The sequence below is a fragment of the Equus caballus genome, chromosome 1 (assembly GCF_041296265.1).
Source record: "Equus caballus isolate H_3958 breed thoroughbred chromosome 1, TB-T2T, whole genome shotgun sequence".
Lineage (NCBI taxonomy): Eukaryota > Metazoa > Chordata > Mammalia > Perissodactyla > Equidae > Equus > Equus caballus.
In genome coordinates, this window is record NC_091684.1 from 108,473,207 (window position 1) to 108,489,455 (window position 16,249).

A 16,249-nucleotide genomic window follows, 5' to 3' on the forward strand; every position below is an offset into this window, starting at 1 on the left:
CATAGCGGGGAGATTTGTGATGTGAGGGTCGTTCTTGATAGGTGTAACACATCACACTGTGCCCTGAATATAAGGATGGAACAAAGTCTGCCCTCTCCAGCCATAAGTGTTCTTCACCTTGTAGTACTAAGAGAGAGGCCTAGAGTGCTATAATGTGTTGTTCCCAAGGGAAAACAAAACAATATTGACATCTAACTTCAGGAACAGGCTCAGGAGTTCTACCTGGCTGAGCAGGAGATGAAGAAAAAATTTCTCACTGCCACCGCCTCTAGAACATAAGGCTCCTCGTGGTTTATTTATCTTGTTGCAACCACATATGTCCACCCACACCCTACTTCCAACCACACCCCCAAATGGTTTCCAGGTGTCCCAGCCCAGGTCTGGAAGCCATCCCAGAGAGCCACAATTGACTCGCTTACCACTAGCGGCAAACACTCGCAGAGCCCAGAGACAGTGGAGGAGGTTCTGGCTGTGACACAGGTTTTTTCTGGCCAGAATCAATGTCACATCAAGTGCTTCCAATTCCAGTGCCTTCTGTCCAAACTTTTTATCTGTAAACACAAATCAATCCATCTTAATTGTGTTTCACATTAATTCTGAATGTTGTACGATGCATGGGGGAGAGGAAAGTAAAAATGGCAGAGGGCGGAGGATAACCATAGCCAATGAGACTTTTCAGATCTAGTGGGAAATGCTAAGTATGTCCCCATTCTGTCCCCCTTTGGACCAGATGACTCAGAAGAGTTAATTCAGGGTACACGTATGGTCCATTATTCTTCAAGTGATATTTACATGAAGCCTTGTGGGCTGGATGACTCGCATTCCCTTATATGTAAGGATATTTCTGGTTGTCTTAAAACATGAACTACAGTTTAGTATAAATTTCCTCCGTTAAGACAGTTTTAGAACTAAAGATACTTAAATTACGCATCAATCAAATGCAATGCCTGCACCTTGATTGGATCTTTCTTTGAACACGTCTATTCTATAACAGATATGTTGGGGACATTTGGAGAAACTGAAATGAGTATAAATTATGCGTGTATTATTAGTTTTGCTAGATTGGTGATCATGGTATTGCTGTTATATAGGAAAATGTCTCTTTTCAAAGAAATACACTCGAAAGTATTTAGGAACAAAATGCTATCTGTGGTTTTCCCTAAAATATTTAAAATAAAAATAAATAGGTAAAGGAAATAAATAGGTAAAGGTCTAACAATGGTTAGACCTAAGAAATAGGTATATAAGAATTCATCTTTCTATATGATAGAGAACTTTATAATAAAAAGTGAAAATATAATTGAGGAAAACAAAATTTTCTCCCCAAATTTCTCTAAATTATTGATCCAAATAACCTGATATTTATTGTCGCACATAAGTCACTATTATTTTAATAATTAGTGAATAAGCATAAAAGACAAGGGGAAAGTACATTTTATTTCATGTTCTTGGCTCCCACTATGATAGCAGGTGACTGTGCCACCTGTCACATTTGTTGGTGTCCTTTCCAAAGTTCAGTGCCCAAATCATCAGGTTTGCTTTCACAGGAATAGAATTACAGTGAGACACGTCACAGATGGAAAGGAGGAAAAGAGACAATATCCTAAACCTCGCTGACCAACATTTACCTCTGGATCAAAGGACACTACAAAGAGATTGTGACTAAATTCATGGAACCCATTCCCTTCATGGAAAAAAGAAACCAACCCAGCTCCATTCATGAGCAGCCAAACTCATTTCTGTTCTCTTCAGGTCAGCCCCTGACAGCTTAAATGTCAATGTCGAGGGCCACAATCTTTTGATGGCAGAAGCCATGGGGATGTAATTATGACAATAGTAATATCAAGGTCCATAACTTGAAAATCACTGCCCTGGTGCATCTCACATCTCTCTTTCTCCTATGAAACCTACATAACTCTTGTTTGTCACACCTCTGGCCTCACATGCTAAGCGGGTGACATGCAACCTCGCTTAATCCTTACAGCAAGCCTAGAACTAAGTACTGATACCTCCATTTTTAGATGAGGGCCCAACGGTTCAGAATGTTTAAGTAACTTGCCCAAGGTCACACAGCTGACAAGTGTCAAAGCCAAGCCTGAAACCCAGATCTGACTTCCTAGCTTACACCATTTACAACTGGGGTATATATCATGTTTCTTTGGTCTTTTCCTGGAGTTCACTTGGCCCACTCTTTGCTTTGCTGACTTCTCATCCTTCAAGTTTTGGCTCAAACGTCACCTCTCTCTGACCACAGCATCTTAGAGGAGCATCACCCTTTCCTTCCCTTACACTATCATCTAGTTAATTATCACAGTCTGCGATCATCTAGTTAATTATTTACCTTCTGCCCTTCTCTGCTTGAATGTAAGTTCCATGACAGCAGACCCATTATCTGTCTTGGTCACCATGGTGTTCCCAATGCCTAGAACAGCACCCAGCCCTACAAGACATGTAGTGAATACCTATTGAATATTCAATGAATTAAGTTTATTGGTTTTGTCTGAAACACACTCATGCAGGTGCTGGCTGATGCCTGAGTCTCAGTCATTATTTGTGGAATGTTGAACGGACTCAAAGCAGAGATCCAAACGTTGAAAGGCAAGAGCACCCCAGAGTCCCTGTGCCCGTGGCTGCCACTGTCCACACTGGACATCGAGGGTCCACCTTTCAGAGGACCTGCGCTTCTCCATTGTGACCCATGTAAGACTGCACACGATTGGAGCTTGACTGTTATGACTAGTTTGCAATGTTTACATGCACCCTGAGAGCCCAAGCTTTTTAAACTGTGTTCCAAGAAGTTCTCGGGTTTTAGGGAGGTGTTTCAAGGTCTTCTACAAGCCATGAGAAATGGTTATGGAGCATAAGTGGAAAGAATTCTAGGCCCCCGTCTTCCCTTCCACTAGGGAGGCTCCACTTCTGTATACTTAGAGCAGTGAGTTGAAAACTGTCCCTCAAAAATTCACATCCACTTGGAACCTCAGAAGGTTATCCTATCTGGAAATAGGGTCTTTGCAGATTTAATTAGGATGAGGTCATACAGATTTGGGTGGGTCCTAAATCCAGTGACCAATGTCCTTATAAGAAGGGAGGACACAAAGAAAGACATACAGAGTAGAATGCCATGTGAAGATACAGGCAGAAATCAGAGTGATGTGTCTATAAGCCAAGAAACACCAAGGATTGCTGAAAACAACCAGAATCTAGGAGAGAGGCACAAAAAAGATTCTCCCTCTAAGCCTCTAGAAGGAACTAATCCTGCCAACACCTTGACTTTGGACTTGTGGCCTCCAGAACTGTGAGAGAGAATAAATTTCAGTTGTTGTAAGACACCCAGTTTGTGGTCATTTGTTACGGCAGCCCTCAGAGACCGATGCACTTATCTAACGAACTTCCATGTAAGATGTTATTTGTAGAACTGCCTCATGTATTTTTAAGTGATTGAAAACTGCCTTGGAGTGTCTCCCCTGTCTCCCATATGCTCCATGCCCCAGGTAGCCCATGCCTGCTCTGGGCCCTGGCCTAAGCACTATACCTTGCATTTGCCGAGATCTAGGACAACACAATTACCTTTCCTATGGCGTTGGTCCTGCCATCACCACCAAGGTGTCTAGGACCTCTCTTCTGCTGACTCCCTTCACTTCCCCCAAGAATTCCCAGATTGCTCTCATGAGAACACCACCAGAAGGGCCTTTCAGTCATCTTTGGGTCAGTAGGTTTGGATACCTCGTAGGCCAACTTTGGCCAGTAGCCGGAAGAGGGGCAAGAGGATGTCATAGTCTGGAGAAGCTGTCCTCGCTGTGTCCACCAGGGTCTGCAAAAGAGCTTCGCTGCCACCCTTGCTGATCATGTAGCGAATCCTCCGGTCAGTACCTGAGGGGGAAGCAAAGCAGAGCTGAGCCACAAAGAGCCAGGCTTACTTCCTTGGAGCAGAAAGTAGATCTCAGAGCTAGAGACAGAGCAGGGATTGGTTCATTTCACCCTGGAAACCAAAACTGTGTTGTTCTTGAAGCAACTTGTGTAAAGTTGTACCATTAGGTAAGGGGCCAGTGGGTGTGAAAATAGTGGAATATTTAAGAACCTAGATGTGTCGACCTACAGTAGCTGTAATAAATGGAGCCTAGAATCCACTTTCCTGAGAACCTGTTGCGTCTCAGGGTATGTGTGTGTACTTGTGTGTGCATGTATATAAATATGCCTAGAGGCATATGTATAATTACACATTTAACAGAAGAGGGAGTATCAGCACCCCTCTGCGATAGGCTTGAATTGTTTGTAACAAGCATTGGGATGATACCTTACCTAGAACAATTTTATTAGTGATGTGGTGACTTTTTGGTGCTGGCCTTCAGTAACTGATGAGAGGAAAATATGGAAACAACCAGAGAAATCCCTTGAGAAACAAATGTCCAACATCCCATCTGGGGAATCTTGAAAAGAGTCTGGGGCTAGGATAAAGTCTATTGGTCTCTCTACCTTAGAATAGCTATAAATAGGGACCTCCCCAACCTTGGCCCAGGACAAGCTCAAGAGCAGTGATCAGCTTTCAACTTAGAAGAGGACCTAGGTGATTCTCTATGCACTGGGTGTTGTTGACCTAATCAAGATGGCCAACGGGTGGGACATTATCAGCGAAGAATACCCTCTGATTTTTCATCCTTATGAAAAGTAGCGACCTCTACTAAAGGAGCAGTAACCAGCATCTATATCGGGAGAATTCCAAGGTTTCATTCTAAAAGTTTCAGACACTCTGGACAAATTGAAGGTGACACTATCCCAAAAGACAAGTGGCTTCACCTGCAGAGGTTGCCTCACTCAGAAGACTGCAGGGAAGTCACCCTGCCATTGGAGGGCCGCACAGCCTGTGGGAAACCTCAATCTGAACGGAGCCTTCCTCCTGAAACTGTAACCTGAGGCTCTGTGACTTTAGAGTGACATTCATTTTGGTATTGTCTGTTTGGTGTTAATATTTCTTTCTAATGCAATGTGGCTGACATACATAGAAATGAAAACTGAGTGACTGTTGGAATGTCCAAGAAGATGTATTTCCAGGACCCTCACACGGAAACGAGCTAACAAAGGCATGCTCCAGTTAACCCAGTTGACTCCCATGTAGTGAACTCTGTCATCTTAGCAGTGTCATCACACTGCTAAGCCCAGCTCTTGCCTCATATATCTGATTCTTCCTGACATATATAAGGGAGCTGCCAACACCTGGCTCTCTAATTGGGCCACAATGGAGGGGAGCACAGAAGAAGGAGAGGGGCGGAATCGCTAAGGGCTGGCTCTCTCTGAGGAGAGCCACAGACCCCTGGAGGTCCTTGGCCTCATAGATGAGATACCATAGAATAACCAGCCAGAGGCTAATTTCCTCCTAAATTTGGGTCACTGCAGGGTGGGTGACAACAATGAAGTATAATCGGCCCAGTTTACTCTGGGTCTTATTGACTTCAAGGAAAAAAGATGGGCTGGTGATTCTGTCTCTCACAGAAAACTGCAGCTGGAGCAAACCTCAAGGCCACGCAGGTTCCTGGGAGACACCACAGCCACATGCACCCACATCCACCATTGGAGGCATGCGGGCATGGCCTACTCACCCCCAGAAAGCAGATCTCCGAGGAGCTGAAGGATGGTCAGGATGGACTCCCTGTCAGAGGAGCTCTGCAATGAAAACACAGGCAGCCATCTTTAAGAAGAAATGCAAGGGGGCCGGCCGGGTGGCACAGCAGTTAAGTTCGCACGTTCCGCTTCTCGGCCGCCCAGGGTTCACCGGTTCGGATCCTGGGTGTGGACATGGCACCGCTTGGCACGCCATGCTGTGGTAGGTGTCTCACATACAAAGTAGAGGAAGATGGGCAGAATGTTAGCTTAGGGCCAGGCTTCCTCAGCAAAAAGAGGACTGGCAGTAGTTAGCTCAGGGCTAATCTTCCTCAAAAAAAAAAAAGAAGAAGAAGAAATGCAAGAGGAGGGAGGCGGTTTGCTCAGGGGTGCACACGGCAATGGCAGGGCTGTGCTTCCATCCACCCAGAAAGACTTCCTGCAGGGGACCTCGTCAAGATGGCAGTGTAGGCAGACTCTGAACTCACCTCCTCCCACAGACACAACCAGGTTAAGACTATTCTTGGAAAAATTACCCTGGAGAGAAAACTGAAAACTGGATAAAAAGAATCCCCATAACAAGGGACAGTCCTGACTGAGGCAGAAGAGGCAGAAATTCCTTCTGGAGAGGAAAAAAGCCACCTTCACGTGCCATGCACCTTCACAGCTGGCGGGGCAGGAGCCACCCTAAGGTACACAGCCCTCCCTGGAGAAGTGTGGACCTCAACGGGGAGCATGCCACTGCTATAAGCACCCTTCAGACTCAGCCCAACTGAGACGGAGCCCTACTATGTGGCTTCGCTGCCTATTAACTGCAGCCTGGATACCCCCGGAAAAGCTATCAGATGAAAGCCGCAAAACCTGGCTCTTAAAGGGCCCGTGCACAATTTCACCCATCTCCGAGAGCAACCTAAAATCACCAAAAAGACAGCTACACATGGTGAAAAGAGACTCACCTGGTAGGCTTTGGGTGCATCTCAGTGAGAAGCGAGACCTCTCCAGAGACTGAGACTCTGGTGGCGGCCATTGTTGTGACCTAGTACAGGTGTGCTGACACAGATGCTGGCAGACACCATTGACTTTCTCCCCCTGGACTGATAGCCCAGGGGTCTGCCACACCCACTACAGAGCAGATTTAATCCAGTTCAGCCAGGGCAGGCAGCCCACCCTAGAGAGTGGCCCCACCCAACAGTAAGGCCTCAGGCTGCTTGTTAGCCTGCATAGACTGGGTGCCTTGATCCTCTACAGGCAGGTGAGTGTGTCCACCTCTGTGGGGCAGGACCTGTGTGAGGACCAGGTGAACTGTGAGGGGCTTTGGTGGAGAGGTGGGGGCCTCTGCAGCAGGGCAATTGGGTATACTCCATGGGGTCAGGAAGTGTGCACAGACCTGGGCTGTGTCGATGGTGTGTCTGGACCTGGGGGGGGGGGGGGGGGGGGGCGGCGCTTATCAGTGGCAGAAGACCTGTGCTTCACAATCATCCACAAAGGGGATTGGCTCCACCTTCCAAAGCCTGAAACAATGGGTGCTCCCATGCCTAGGGCCAGCCCCACTCAGCTGCAATCCTAAGGGAGCTGACAATAGCCTTACGGGCCAGAGGCCTACAGAGACTGTAAGCCCCTGAGACTAGCAACCAGCTACACTGGGTACATACTCAATTAACAGGAAAACTGCAATAGGAGTGTGCTACTAGACCGGTAGCCAATCGTGCTGGGGCTCCCCAAACCCAATTTACAAATAGCTGGCCAGGGAGGGAAAGACTAGACTCCCTTGGTACCTGCAGTAAGAGCAACCCTGCCACAGCAGAAAGACACAAGTAGCCCAAACAGGAGTCACTCCTGGATCATTTGGACTGGTGACAAGAGGGAATCATACTGCTGGGCCTCAAAAGGCATCTCATACATAAAGCCACTTCTCCAATATCAGGAGACATAGCTGACTCACCTAATACATAGATATAAGCACAGAGAAAGGGGCATAATGCGGAGGCAAACAGATGCATTCCAAAAAGGGAACAGGACAAAACCCCAGAAAAACAACTAAATGAAACAGAAATAAGCAATTTACCTGACAAAGAGTTCAAACAAAAATTCATAAGGATGCTCACTGATATTGGGAGAAGACTGGATGAATACAGTGAGAACGTCAACAAAGAATTAGAAAATGTAAAAAAGAGCCAATCAGAAGTGAAGAATACAATATTGGAAATGAAAAATTCACGAGAGGGACTCAATAGCAGAGTAGAGGATGCAGAAGAACGGGTCAGGGAGCTAGATGAAAGACTAGAGGAAATCACTAAAACAGAATGAGACAGAATGAGAATAATCTAAGGGAGAAGAGAGAGACAAAGGGGCAGAGAATCTATTTGAAGAAATAATAGCTGAAAACTTTCCTAACCTAAGGAAGGAAACAGACATCCAAGTACAGGAAGCACAGAGAACACCAAACAAGATAAGCCCAAAGAGGCCCACACCAAGATACATTATAATTAAAATGTCCAAAATTAAAGATAAAGAGAGAATCCTAAAAGTAGCAAGAGAAAGGCAACAAATGACATACAAAGGAAAGCCCATAAGGCTATCGCCGGACTTCTCAGCCAAAACCCTACAGGCTAAAAGACAGTGGCAAGATGTATTTAAAGGGCTGAAAGGAAAAAAACCTACAGCCAAGAATACTCTATCCAGCAAGGTTATCATTCAGAAGGGAAGGGAAGATAAAGAGCTTCCAGAGAAGCAAAAATTAAAGGGGTTTATCACCAAGAAACCTGTTCTACAAGAAATGCTGAAGGGACTTATTTAAGTGGAAAAGAGAAGACCACAAATAGGGATAAGAAAGTTATTTTAAAAAAAACAGGCAGGGCCGGCGTAGCCGAGTGGTTAAGTTTGCACCCTCCGCTGCAGCAGCCCAGCTGAGGCAGCGTCCCACATCCCACAGCTAGAAGGACCTGCAACTAAGACATACAACTATGTACTGGGGAGGAGGGGGCAGGGGGGAGGGGTGAGGGGGAGGTGGGGTTTGAGAAATAAAGCAGAAAAAAAAACAGGCAATAAAACCACTGGTAAAGGCAAAAATATAGTAAAGGTAGCAGATCAACCACCTATGAAGATGATATATAGTAAAAGACAAAAGTACTAAAATTACCTATTACAATGATAAGAGGGTAATGGTAGACAGACACAAAACAAGAGATTAGATATGATTTCAAAAGCATAAAATGTGGGAGGAAGGGAGTAAAAGAGTAGAGCTTTTAGAAAGAGGTCAAGCTAAAGAGACTATCAACTCAATATAGATTGCTATATATATGGAATATTATATAGAACCCTCATGGTAATCACAAACCAGAAACCTATAATAAGTAAACAAATAAGTAAGAGGAAAGAAATCAAACATATTACTAAAGAAAGCCATCAAACCACAAGGGAAGAGAGCAAGAGAGAAAGGAACAGAGAAGAACTCCCAAAACACCCAGAAAAACAAAGTAACAAAATGGCAATAAATACCTTTTTATCAATAGCTACTTTAAATGTCAATGGACCAAATGCTCAAATCAAAAGACATAGGGTGGCCAACTGGATAAAAAAACAAGACCCATATATATGCAGCATATAAGAGACACAGAACTAAAGACACTCACAAAAGGAAAGTGAAAGGATGGAAAAAGATACTGCATACAAATGTCAGAAGAATTCCTGCAATAAAAGCGGCTGAAGGGTGCTCCTTAAATAATGACAATAAGGAGACTCATTGAGATAAGGGTCCCAGGGGCTCTGCCTCCATATGTAGCCTTCAGGATCCCTCTTTGGGGACCCTTTTTGTAGTAACATTAGCAAGATGGGCAAAAGGATAAGCATTGATAATTTACACAGAAACAGCAAGTGAAAGGAGCTTTGTGGGCAAGGTGGCACAGTTCTCAGTTATTTCCTTTGACTTGGATTACTTTCAAATTCAGCAAAGAGAACAGAAACAGAAATCCACTAAAATGTTCTGGTGAAGACTTCCGTGAATGGTAAGGATGAATTTTATTTCCTCAAGATAAACCTAGGGTAGTACCAAATCTCATTATGTAGATGCTGTATGGGATCCTTGCAATGCTTGACCCTCTACCCTTTGTTATACAGAAGAGAACACCGAGGTTCAGAGAGAGAGAGGTCTTGTTCAAGTTTCCTGAGGTGACGCGTAGAGCAAAGCCTGAAATACAGCCCAGGCCAGGTTCCCAAAAATTAGTGATCTTTGCACTGTAATAGGCTTTTTTGTTTTTTGGGTTTTTTTAGATCTCAAAAACTTATCTACTAGTTGCAAGTTTGTACCCTCAAATACCATCTCCCCAATTCCCCCACCCCACCCCAAGCCCCCAGTAACCACCATTCTACTCTGCTTTTACAAGTTCAGCTTTTTTAGAGTCGTTCAGTATTTGTCGTTCTCTGTTGGACTTATCTCACTTAGCTTAATGCCCTCAAGTTCCATCCATGCTGTTGTAAGTGGCAGGATTTCCTTCTTTCTCACAGCTGAATAATATTCCATTGTAGATATATATCTTCTTTATCTATTCATCTGTTGATGGACACTTGGGTTGCTTCCATATCTTAGCTGTTGTGAAAAACGCTGCAGTGAACACGAATGTGCCGATAATCTCTTCGAGATAGTGATTTCAATTCTTTTGATTGTAGACCTAGGAGTCCTAGCTTACAGCACTCACCAAAATTAGCTCAAAACACATCAAAGATTTAAATGTAAGATCTGAAATCATAAAACTCCTAGAGGAAATCGTAGGGAAAAAGTCCCTGACATTCATCTTGGCAATGAGTTCTTAAATAAGACACCAAAAGCACAGGCAGCAAAAAATAAACTAAACAAGTGGGACTACATTAAACTAAAGCGCTTCTGCACAGCACAGGAAACAATCGATAAACTGAAAAGGCAACCTCTAGGATGGGAGAAAAAATTCACAAATCTTATATCTGATAAAGGACCAATATCCAAAATATATAAAGAACTCATACAACTCAATAGCAAAAAAGCAATTCACCCAATTTAAAAATGGGCCAAGGACCTGAATAGACATTTTTCCAGAGAAGACATACAAATAGCCAATACGTATATGAAAAGATGCTCAACATTGCTAATCTTCAGGGAAATGCAAATCAAAACCACAATGAGATATCACCTCACACCTGTTACAGCGGCTTTTATGAAAAAGACAAGAGATGAAAAATATTGGCAATGATGTGGAGAAAAGGAAACTTGAGCGTGCTGGTTTAGGTATGTTATTTAAGGCAAAGCTTTACTCTTCCCGTTGGTTAAGTCCCATGTTCCTCATCTGCTTCAAAGACCTCAATAACTCCCTAATACATGTCTGACAAAGTCATAGCTCATGAGTCTGGGTCCCAAAGCTCCTCATCATCTTGTCCTGCTTCTCTCTCCAGCTTCACTATTCATTACATCACCCCTGCCCAAAATATATGCTTCAGCAACATAGAACTACTTATAATTTCCTACTCGAACCGTGTAGTTCCTTGCTTCTGTACCTTTGATCATACTGTTCCCTCTTCCTGAAGCCTGGTCAATGCCAGCACATCCTTCAACTGTACTGTGGCTCCCATTAGATCCCCATTCCACCCATAAGCTGGGTTTGTGCTCTCTCCTGTCTCCACATCACTTTGGGCTCAGCTCTGACAGCACGTTCACCACATGGTATTGGCTTTAGGGTGCAATCTTACTTCCCACCCCACCCCCACTAAATATTAATCTTTAAAGAAGGGACCAGGTTTTCTGTATACCTACCAAAATTTAACTCTTCAATTTCTATTTCAGGTATGATAAGACATCTGGGAATCTCTAGGCACTTGTTATCCATAGTTGTTGGTGCCACTCACGTAAACAGCAATCTTTACTATACATTTTAAAGATTTTGTTCTTATTATCTTTCAACTAAATCAGGTTATAGGACCTTGCTCTGGTCTCTAATGCATATCCAATAAAACAAAAGACTATCAGTAACTAAGGCCAGATGTCTGCCCCACCTGAAGACCAGATGTCTGCCCCTCCTGAAGACCAGATGCCTGCCCCACTGAAGACCAGATGCCTGTCACCCTCAAGACCAGATATCTGCACCACTGAAGACCAGATGTCTGCCCCACCTGGAGACCAGAAGTCTGCCCCACCCAGAACCAGCTCCCTATATAACTGTATAGTCTTTGTTCTGTAAGGTGGTTCTTTCAGACATTAGTCAGCCATCTTTCCCCTTGATAGCAAGCTGCAACAAAACCCTTTCCCTCCTACCACCTTGCCTCTTGACTATTGGCACGTCTTGCAATAGGCAGACAACCTTCCTTGGGTGGTAACACACTTACCCAGGAATTAGAGTGGGGTTTTCTCTGACATATTCTCCACTGGAAGCTTTGACCTGCTGAGGCAGTAGTCTCAGCATGCACTTTGCAATGCCTCCATCACAGCTGCACTGGACATTAACAGAGGCACCCTTCTCCAAGTCCCCATGTCCATGCCACCCTTCAGCAAATCTCATCCACACATGTGCACAATGTCAGCGTTCTCTGCCCCTCCTTAGTGTCCCAAAATCTGGAATAGGAACCAAGGAGCAGTGCAGCAACTGTTCTATCACTCTGGGGAGTTGGCTGGTCTTTGGTTCTGGTACCAATTCTGAAGTGTGCTGGGGGGGTGGCCCCCCACACCAAAAAACGATGCTCTGGACACCAACTGAGTGTCCTACAATTCAACTCAATTCTGACACTACCTACCCAGAGATAGCATCAGATTCTGTTACTGAACAAGGACTTGCCACTCAATGCACACAGAAGCCGACACCATGGCACAGTGGCTTTCGAGGGAAGAAAGGCTTTATTGCAAGGTCAACCAGCAAGGAGACAGGAGGCCAAGCTCTCAAATCTGTCTTGCTGCTCCAAGATATGGGGTAAAGTTTAAAGGAACAGGGAGGGCCAGTTGGTGTGCAGAAGCACTGGCAGGATGAGTTTTGATCAAAATTTTCTCTTCCCGACATGTTCCTGGCTGGCTCACCACTCCTGAAAAATAGCTTTAACACCCTGTTGTTAAGATGGGGTCAGTTATGGGCGGTTACCTGGGAAAAGTACAGTAAACAAGGTTAAAGTTGTTACATAGATTTAAGTCATTGCCTTCTCCAATGATAAGAGTTTCTAGACATTTAGAGTCATCCTCCTCTTCTTGGCGCAGAGAGGGAGAGAAGCACCCTTACTACTGGAGATTTCTCTTATAAATGTAAATTTCCCATATGAAAGGGTAACTTCTGCTAGGTTTTCAGAGCTTTTCCTGTGTCTCCTGTTTCTTAATAATCATCCATTCAAAATAGCCCTTAGCCAAAGAGGCATATTCTGGGGTGGCAAATTCCGTTCCTGGTCCTGGGGTTACAGTTCCACAGGTTAAGGGTTCAGTCCTACAAGATTTCTCCCCTTCAACTTCAGACACCAGTCACAAGTCCAAGTTGTTCCCTGTACATCTGACCAACTGGCTATAAATCAGCAGATCAACAACCTGCTCCTCAGGTTCAATTAATTTGCTAGAGCAGCTCACAGAACTCGGAGAAACATTTTACTGAGTAGATCACCAGTTTGTTATAAAAGGACATAACTCAGGGCCGGCCCCATGGCTGAGTGGTTAAGTTCGTGTGCTCCGCTGCAGGTGGCCCAGTGTTTCGTTGATTCGAATCCTGGGAGCGGACATGGCACTGCTCATCAAGCCATGCTGAGGTGGCATCCCACATGCCACAACTAGAAGGACCCACAATGAAGAATATACAACTATGTACCGGGGGGCTTTGGGGAGAAAAAGGAAAAAGATAAATAAAAATCTTTAAAAAAAAAAAAAGAAAGGATATAACTCAGGAACAGCCAGATGAAAGTGGAAAGGGGGCCCAGCTTCCATGCCCTCTCTGAGTGTGCCACTCTCCCCAAATCGCCACATGTTCACCAACCTGGAAGTTCTCCAAACCCTGCCCTTTTGGGTTTTTATGGAGATTTCATTACAAAGTCAAGAGATTCAACCTCCAGCCCCTTTCTCCTCCCCAGAGGTCAACCCTCTAATCTCACGGTTGGTTCTCCAGGCAACAAGCCCCTATCCTTAGGTGGGGTCCAAAGTCACCTCATTAACATAACAAAAGACACCTTTATCACTTACAAAATCCCAAAGGTTTTAGGAGCTCTCTGTGCCAAAAGTGAGGATGAAGACCATTATTATGATATATTATAAATCTTGTTATAAATCACAATAACACAGCAGGACTCCAGCCTTTTGAAAGTGGACCCAAAGATGGCTCACGGTAGAAAACAAAGTCCCTGGAATGGTGTCCCTGATCAACACTGACATTTCCAAATCCACCTCTAGTACCCCCATAATTGCTCTTCTTTCTGAGAAGAGGGAGGTGGATAAAAGATAAAAGCAAAGCTGTGCAATATTCTGTAATTTTAAAATGCCGGATTCATTAACTAATTATGAAAAATGTGCAAGCAAAAGGAAAATAAGAGAGGGAATGGAGAGATGAGAAAAAGAGGAAAGAGAAAAAGGAAAGAGAAAAACTAATAAAGTCCAAACTGATGGAAGAGGAATAAAAGATCCAGATTTAATTTCCTTTCATTCAATTATTCATGCGTTCACCCCACCAGCGTTGGCTGGAAATCATCTATGTTCCAGTCACCAGGCTAGGCAGTAAGGATACAAACTCATCTAAACACAGTCTGTCTTCTTGGGGCTCCAGGCCTGGCTGAAGCGAACAGCTGGCAGACATTTAGGACTCAGGTGGTAAGGACTGTGACAGAGGTAAGCACGGATGCTGGGAGAATCCAGGGAAGAAGCATTTAACCCAGCCAGGTCCATGAGTGATGAATCTGAGAAACCAGGCAGAAAGGCTGGGGCGGAGAGGGGTGGGGGGTTCAATATTCCGGCCATGTGGTAGCCTTGTGTTCTCAGAGGGAAGCATGACAGAGCATAGAGATGCTGGGGGATGAAACTGTTCCCAGTATGACTGGATTGACTGAAGCAAATGGCAAAGGGGATTGTGAATTTCTGTGGGCAAGAACAAGGTCTTATTCATCTCTGTATTCCCATCTCCTAAGGTGTAATAGATAATCCATATATTTTATTAAATTAATTTATCAAGCGAAGGAACTGCCTGCTTTGTTACAATGCCCACTAAAACTCCCTGAGAACAAACATCGTCTTATATGCTTCTGTTGCACCTGCCAGCAGGGCTACAGAGCCGGGCACATGGAATGCACTAAGACACCGCCCCTAAGCAGGTTTAACCTATGGCGAACACAGCTGCACACACATAAGCCATTCCTCTCTAATTGCTTCCAAGAGAACCCCATTTGTTTCAAGTACGGGGTGGTCGCGTGCTGATGGAGTATGCGCTCATGCCCCTCCCTCCCCACCCAGCGAGCAGGCCTCGGTTCATCCCCTCCAAGCCCTTCTCCTTCTCGGGTGATTGGTTTAGAGGTGAGCGTAAGGTCAGATCTGGATAAGGAAACCTGAGAAGAATTCTACTGAGAGATTCCAGAAAAGATTTTTCTCCAGGATTTAGAAAAAGAAAATAAAAAGCAAAACAACTCTCTGTCCTGTTTTTGGAAATTGTTATACAAGGACACGATCATGGGTCATCAGTGACATTGTTAAGACATTGAACCAACTCTATGGAACCATCTATCTGTGAACTTTCAAATAACTGAAATACTAATAAATATCCTCATTTATAAAAGCCACCTTTAGTTGGGTACTTTGTTAATGAATTCCAATGTGACAGAGAAAAGAAGAAAATTTTACACCTCCATATGCCCTCTTCCCAAGCACTATGGTCTTAATAAAAAGGAAAGAATTTTATTCCACAAACTAACTATAGGACAAGCCCACCAACAGAATCCTGCCATCCCATAGAAACTGAGACAGTATCATCATACAGACATTGTTGAGTTCATAAAGCTCTCACTCAGGTCTGAGCCAGAATGGATCGGCACAATATTGTTTTTCTTTAAGTAAAAATTATGACTATCAGTGGAGAAAACAATGCTCCACAAAATCTCAACTGACATTAATTTATGCACTGCTATATTTACCAATAAATATTTTACACTATTTGGAAGAATAACGCAAAGCCGTTATCTCACCCACAGTAATAATAAATGAGCAATTAAAGAAGGCAGGATGCGATGTGCCTCGATTTTCCTTTAATGAACCTTTTAAATGAATCATTGAGTAATCCCCTGTTGTTTCAGACTTTCCTATAAAAAATGGATCTGCCAAGCTTTCAGGGAGAGGCAGGCAGCTGGAAGAACAAACAGCGTCTTTCACAGTCTGTGGGGTTTTGAACTACAGTTCTCTCAAACACTGTTTTGAATTGTTGCTCTCTTGCTTTGAAACCATCTGCGTCTCCCGGGTGCCTTCCTCCTCCTGACTCCTCCTGATGGTAGGTAAGTAAGACGCTTCACATCACTCAGCCTTTGGAGGCTCATCTCCAGCCACTTTCCCACATCCCAGTGTTAAGCATGCCAACCACACAGGACCAGCCACTGTGCCCCAGCCCCATCACGGATTCCCGTGCCTTCAAAGCTGTCCTCACTGCTGGAGCACTGGCTCTCCTCCTTCTTCCTTGGCCCCGAAACCTACTTACATTTC

At 44.3% G+C, this 16,249-nt stretch overlaps 1 protein-coding gene across 5 annotated transcripts in view; it reads right to left on the reverse strand.

Moving 5' to 3' along the window:
- AGBL1 (AGBL carboxypeptidase 1) overlaps positions 1 to 16,249 on the reverse strand; it is a 755,364-nt gene that overhangs the window by 687,293 nt on the left and 51,822 nt on the right. For 4 of the 5 annotated variants that reach the window (XM_005602809.4, XM_070266962.1, XM_070266955.1 and 1 more), the window contains exons 2-4: positions 5,595 to 5,658; positions 3,724 to 3,870; positions 420 to 551 (exon numbers count right to left, since the gene is read on the reverse strand). In XM_005602809.4, coding sequence (XP_005602866.2) covers positions 420 to 551; positions 3,724 to 3,870; positions 5,595 to 5,658 — 343 coding nt within the window. Of the gene's footprint in view, positions 1 to 419; positions 552 to 2,341; positions 2,441 to 3,723; positions 3,871 to 5,594; positions 5,659 to 16,249 lie in introns of all 5 variants that reach the window. The other variant, XM_070266954.1, reaches the window with a different exon arrangement.